At 61.2% G+C, this 6,632-nt stretch overlaps 1 protein-coding gene across 1 annotated transcript; it reads right to left on the reverse strand.

Annotated features, from left to right (window-relative positions):
- Nucleotides 1-627: 627 nt before the first annotated feature.
- On the reverse strand, nt 628-6,317 carry TWIST1 (twist family bHLH transcription factor 1). Its single transcript, XM_077303390.1, has 2 exons — nt 5,348-6,317; nt 628-1,424 (listed from the first exon to the last, which is right to left on the reverse strand). Exon 1 carries the CDS (start codon nt 5,985-5,987, stop codon nt 5,376-5,378), a length of 612 nt encoding a protein of 203 aa, XP_077159505.1. The 5' UTR covers nt 5,988-6,317; the 3' UTR covers nt 628-1,424; nt 5,348-5,375.
- Between the last annotated feature and the right edge of the window lie 315 nt (nt 6,318-6,632).

Genomic DNA, 6,632 nt, shown 5'->3' on the forward strand with positions numbered 1-6,632 from the left:
TGGCTGAGCGCATCTGCAAAGACAAACAGCCGGCGACTCCCAAACGCCGCGAGCCCCTGCCCTGAACCCAACAGCGACCAGGAGACCTTGCTAGCCGAGTCAGTCCCTTTCCAAGACATCCGTGTGGAGGGCGGAAGCGAAACTCCCCCAGCTTCACAGACGCAAAGTTCCAAAGACAGGCCTTCAGAAGCCCCCTGCCCTGCCCTGCCCTCCACACCAATCAAGATCAGATTCGGAACATCTTTCCCTACTAAAAGATCCCAAACGCTGGGGCGAAGTTAGAAACGAACTTTCAGGATTAGTTTAGATCAGAGGATTAAAAATAAAACAAAAACAAACAACGCCAAATGCCCTTGTTATTCGCCATTAAAAACGCACCGCTTTGAGTGAAGGACGGAGAGAATCCGAAGTCTTGCGACCCCCCCCCCCCAGACCCATAAAGCTGTCTCGATAATTAACACTCCCGTGTCTGTCAGTAGCCGGTTTATTTGCGTTTTTCTCGCGTTTGTTTAGATTTCCCCTCCTGCGACCCCTACTCTCCTGGGCCACTTCAGATCTCGCCGATCCACTGTTTACCTCGAGAGCCCGACCCTGCTTTCTCGCACAGACCAAACTCTCCCAGTTCACTTTTAACATTTCAATCATATTTATTTATTGCAGGAAAAAATATACAATGATATTTACAAAACAATCATAAAAATAGGAATGCATTTAGACACCGGATCTATTTGCATTTTAACATGGGTCATTAATAAATAAATAGAATGATTCATTGGGGGGCGCTTTTCCTCCCTCCCCCGCAGGAAGAATTGAAAAAAAAGAAAAAAAAGAAAAGGCACCAGATAGGTTTGCATATTAGGAGTTCGAGCCAAGAACATTTTGCCCCCAACCCTTTTGTTTAAATAAATTTCCCTTTTCCCACTGGCTCTCAAAAGGGTCTTTCGATTTGGATTGTCACGAGATCTGTTCAAATGAAGGCGGGGGGAGGGGTGGAGGGAGTCCACAGCGAACGTATTTCCTTTCATCGGTGGCTCATAAGATCTCTCGGGAATGCATGCATGCAAGAACAACAACACAAAATAAGGAAGTAAGAAAAAAGTTAAAAGTCCAACATTCTTCGTCAAAAAAAAAAAAAAGTGAAACCGGTTCAGATTTCGATCAGAATGCAGAGATGAGAGTGGTGCTCAGTTCCGCCGCCGCGCCGGATCAGCCGCCTCCCTGTCCGAGGGGCCGCTGGCTCTCTGGCTTCCAAGGCGCCCCACGCCCTGCTCTTTGCAGGCTGGGCCAAGACGCTTCCACATTTCCAAGAAAATCCTTGGCATTATTGTCTTAGGGGAAAGGAAGGAGGGAGAAGGGGGGAGAAATCCAAGTGCAGAGTCCCAACGACTGTCCATTTTTCTCTCCTTCTTTGGGAACAAGGTCATCTGCAGAAACCCAGAGAGAGGAGGAGGAGGGGGAAACGTCGTTACTCCAAACGGAAAAACTGAGATCAATTTTTTTGTTGTTTTAGTTCAACTTAAAAAAAAAAAAAGTCCCCCCCCCTTCGGTGTTGAAAGCGAGAACGCTAAACAATGGGCGTGCGTGTGGAGGGGGAGGGGGCGAGCACAAAGGAAGGAGGGGGAGGGGAGTGCTGGCCAGGCCTGAAGATTCGGAAACGCGCAACGGGGAAGGCCACTGGTCTCCAGGCGGATCGGGCGTCGAGGGGACCCTTGACTCCCCCCCCCCCCAGCCTAAGCGGAGTTCCTCTCTAAGCAGAGAGCGCCCGGGGCTCCAAGGCAACGCGCTCCCCGGGAAGCCTGGGGCCCCCGCAGCTGCTGCACCTCGAAAGCTTCCCGGGAACCGCTCTGCTGGACCCCGCAGCTGCAATCCCGGCGCCTCCTGTCCCGAGGAACTGGTCCTGCGGGGCTCTCCCCGGCCCAAGACGAGCAGGACGCGCCGTCCCGTCGTGGAGCTCCGGCGCGGTTGGCCGCCAAAGTTCTCTTCCGGAGCACGCACAACCCGGGGCGCCGGGAGCGAGCCTGGCCAAACAGCACCCCAACCCCCACCCCCGGCTGGGAGCGCCCGCACATCTGGACCCGAGCGAGGGAGCCTGCCTGACGCGGCCGCCTCGTGCCAATGGCAGCTGGCTCCCGTGTCGCCCAGCCCGGGGGGACTAACTGTCCGGGCGATCCCTGAGGTCGCTAAGCTGCTCCTCCATCTGCAAGCTGGCGCCGCCGTGCATTGGGCAGGCGGGCACCGGACACTAGGCCGCTTTCCCAGCCAGGTATCTCCTGCAGCAGCGGCGGCACCCCCCCCCCACACACACACACGGATCACTAGCATCTCCACGTGACCCCCGAGGTTCTCGCGTGTTGAGGGAGCCTGGCTGACCGCCCGGAGGCCCCAACCCTGCCGCCCAGTTCCAGGCAAAGGCCGCAGAGCTCAGCGGGACTCCCTCCCAAATCCCGGGGGCATCCTCCCAGGCCTTTCCCGGGAGGGTTTTGCTCTAGGCGTGCACAGATAGCATCACTGTCACGCTGCCCAGCCCCATATAGGTTTACGATACGTAAGACCCCCTGGCTGCGCCTTCTTATGCTTGGCTATTTGGGAGGGCGAGCCCCTTCAACTCAGTGGGGCTAGGTTGGAGGCGAAAAGGCCCCTGTGAAGTCTCCATCTCCAACGCCCCCCTTAACAAGTCTTCTGGGCGGGGGCTCCCTCCTGCAAGACCATCGATTCCCACCTTCTTGATGCAGCCGCTCTTTCTTCGAGACGCTGCGTGGAAGTCCGACCACTGGCCTGGCTGCTGAGGCCGGGCAAGAAGGGGGGGGGGCAGAGATGGCCTTTCTACGACCCAGGAGAGGCGCCGAGACCTCTTTTACTGGGGGTGGGGGGCTTCTCGGTGCACAGTTTTTAGAGCTATTCAGAGCTTGGCCAGTTATCCCGGAGAGTCAGATATGCTGGGATGCCCTTCCTAAGTGCAGGAGATCTTACGAAAGGCGTGAAGCTTCCACCGACGTCCCCTCCCTCGGAAACAAATGCCCGGAATATCGAGGCAACTCCAATTACTTCCGAGGACCTTGGGGGTGAGTTCCTCTGAGCGCCGAGGGGGTCACTTCCGCTTAAATGTCCCAAGGCGCTGAGGACCACCGACCCTTGCTCCCCTCGACGCCTGACATGCTTATGCACGTGGACTGCCTTTCGAGCCAGCTGCGTGGACCGTCCCCGGGAGACCCTTCCCAGGCGAGGTGCAAAGACTCCGTTCGCCCAACGCCTGCCCCATTTCCCTGCCGGGAAGCAAAGAGACGCCGAAATGGGTGGCAACGACTAAAAGACATAATCTGAGAGCGTGGGACCCGTGGCTCTATTCCCTCCACCCCCCCTCCCACCCCCCAATCGTTTAGTTTTTTGGAGAAAAAGGACGGGGGCTGGCAGGGGATCCAGTCTGCGAAGACTCAGTCTGTGCGGTCCTTTAAAAATAAAAGCTATGGCCTACTAAACCCATTGATTTAAATGGATCTATAATGGGGGGTCCATTTAGGATCGCACTGTCATTGGTTAGATATGAGAGAGTCTATTTCTTGGGGGAAGAAATCATTCCGAAATGCAGGTAGGAAATCCGCCTAATGTCTCAGCCCTCATCAAACTGTCGGAAAGCCGATCCCACGAGAACTCTGGAGATTTTCTCGCGAGAACAAAAAAAAATCTAGTCAGCCTCGCAGCCTTTCTCCTGTCAGACCCTTTTTTGCTCGGGACATTGAAATCACGGGGAACCTGTGTCAGGGGCATCCCGGGAGACCCGTGCTTGTGGAGATCCAAGGACGCCAATAGGATCTATGCACATTTAAGGAGGAGGAGGCACTCTTGAACTCGAAGGCCCTGACCAGGCGGCCCATCATTTCAGCGGGGCTCCTCGACGCTTGCATAGGAACTCTAACAGAGTGATCCTAGACATAGTCAATGGGCTTAGCCCGGGGTAGTCAAACTGCGGCCCTCGAGATGTCCAAGGACTACAATTCCCATGAGCCCCTGCCAGCGAATGCTGGCAGGGGCTCATGGGAATTGTAGTCCTTGGACATCTCGAGGGCCGCAGTTTGACTACCTCTGGTCTTAGCCATACTGTGTCCTGTTTAGGACAACATTGTAAAACTCCCAAGCCCTGCTTCTAGACTGGGTGCTTCGGCGCCGACCGGTTGGTTTCCCAGTGAGCAACGGCCCCCCATGCTAAACACACCTGGTCAAGAAGGAACTCCCCCCCCCCCCATAAGTGTACCTGTCCTGGGTGCACAGCTGGGAACTGGAGAATTCAGTCTCTGACTTGGAAGGATTTCCTGCACAGGCTTTGCTTCCATCTCGGAAGTCCTCTTGGAGGGGCGGTTTTGGCCTCCCTCGTTCCCCAAACAAACGGGTTCGGGCTGGGATGGATCTGAATGCAAGGAGGCCTTCTCTCCCCAGGGGGATCTGGAGCGAAGAAAGCCGTGCCTCCCCCGCCACCCCCCACCTCCGGCGCCCCGGGTCGCTTTCTGGCGGCATTTCCTCCCGAGAAGGCGAGAATCCCCGCCCGGCGTCCTTTGGAATGCGCCTTAATCCGGGTCTCCGCGAGAGGCCAGGGTGCAGCGCGCCAGGCGAGGAGGGTCGCAGCGACCGCGGAGCCCTCTTGGCCGAGCCGCGGCCGTCCGGCTGGAGGGGGCAGCCGCGCCTCCCTCTCCTCGGGAGCCCTTCCGGGACCTCCTGGCGCCGAAGCCCCCACCCCCCTCCACCGCCGCAGATCCTCCCCGGCAGGAGAGAGGACTTCCCGCCAGAGCGGGGCGGCTGGCCGGGGCGTCAGGCAGGCAGGCAGGCAGGCAGGCAGGCAGGCAGGCAGGCAGGCAGGCAGGCAGGCAGTCCGGCTTCCTTGGAAAGCGGCCGAGATGAAGCGGCGGGGGGAGGGCCGAGGAGTGTTCCTGGCCCGCTAACTGCTTTTCCAATCCTCGGGAAGGAGCGCAAGGCAGGCGTCAGCAGGGGGTGGCGACCCCCGAGCTGCCCGGCTTCGCGCCTCCGGGCCTTGCTCGCCGAGGATCCCTTCGAGCCTCAGAGCCCCCCGGGGGCTTCCTCTCCGGCGCGCCTAGTCCGGTGTCGGGGGCAGGCGGGGAGGGGGGGAGGAGAGGAGAGGAGAGGAGCGAGCCAGCCTCCTCCTCGAGGCCTCTCCGGGCCTCCAGGCAGAAAGGAGCCGAAGACGGGCTGCAAGGCGCGCTGGATTGCCGAGGCTCCGGCTCCTGAGCCAGCCTGGGCTCCGAGGCCGTCGACGCCCCCCGTCCCGTCCCCGTCCCGTCCCGTCCGGTCCACCCCTCCCCCTCCCCTCCCCTCCCCGCCCGGTTGCGGGCCGCCTTACCTCGTCCGGGGGCCGGCGGAGCGGGGCGCTAGTGGGAGGCGGACATGGACCAGGCGCCCTCCATGCGCCAGACGGAGAAGGCGTAGCTGAGGCGCTCGTGGGCGACGTAGCTGCAGCTGGCCATCTTGGAGTCCAGCTCGTCGCTCTGCAGGACCTGGTAGAGGAAGTCGATGTAGCGGGCGGCCAGCTTGAGCGTCTGGATCTTGCTCAGCTTGTCCGAGGGCAGCGTGGGGATGATCTTGCGCAGCGCCGCGAAGGCCTCGTTCAGCGACTGGGTGCGCTGCCGCTCGCGCACGTTGGCCATCACCCGCTGCGTCTGGAGCTCCTCGTAGGACTGCGGGCTGCCGCCGCCGCTGCTGCTCCCGCCGCCGCCGCCCCCTCCGCTCCCTCCGCCGCCGCCGCCGGACTTCTTGCCCCTCTTGCCCTGCGCCGGGCTGCACGGCTCGTCGGCCGAGCCCAGCCCCGCGCCCGCGCCTCCGCCCGCGGTGCTCCTGCGGCTCGACCGCCTCTTGCGCCCGCCGCGCTTGCCGCTGCCCGCGAGCTGCTGCTGCTGCCGGTCGGGCTCCTCCTCGCTGTTGCTCAGGCTGTCGTCGGCGGGCGAGACTGGCGAGTTGGACTCGTCCTGCTGCTGCTGCATCATCGCGGGCCCGACCCGCAGCACACCCGGCGGCCCTGCGAGGGGGCGAGGCAGGCGGGAGGGGGCGATGCCTACCCAGCCAGCTCCCCCTGGCTGGATCCGGGCCTGCCAAGAGGAGGAGGAGGAGGAGGAGGACCGCGGCGGCGGCGGCGCTGGGGGAGGGGGGAGCGAGAGGAGGACCTCAGTGGGAAGGGCGGGGGGAGGCCATCGGGAGCCCGAGGAAGACGGCGGCGGCGGCGGCGGCGGCCCAGGAGGAAGCCTCTCTCGGACGGGGGCAGCTTCCCTCCCGATGGCTCCGTGGAGCTGCCTGGGAGTCGGACAAAAGTGGGAGCCTGGGACGCTCTTATAGCTCCTGCTGGCGGAAAGTTTGGGGGCAGCGGTGTCATTGGCTTGACGTGGAGAGGAGGGACTTTGCCGAAGTTTGGAGGAAAGTTTCCGCTTCCCCCTCCCCTCCTCTCCCAATCATTCCTCAGACCGTTAGCCCAGGATCTGGTTTCGCCCCCTGCCCAAACCCTCCCCGCCTTCGCCTGCGAGAGCCGGAGGGGTCGCCGAGGGACTCGCTCCGCTTGGCAGCAGGAGGGGAAGAGCCCCGATCCCCCTTTGATGCGCGCCCCAACCCGCTTCCTTCTCAGCCGGAGGTGGCTTCAG

Source organism: Paroedura picta, chromosome 11 (assembly GCF_049243985.1).
Source record: "Paroedura picta isolate Pp20150507F chromosome 11, Ppicta_v3.0, whole genome shotgun sequence".
Lineage (NCBI taxonomy): Eukaryota > Metazoa > Chordata > Lepidosauria > Squamata > Gekkonidae > Paroedura > Paroedura picta.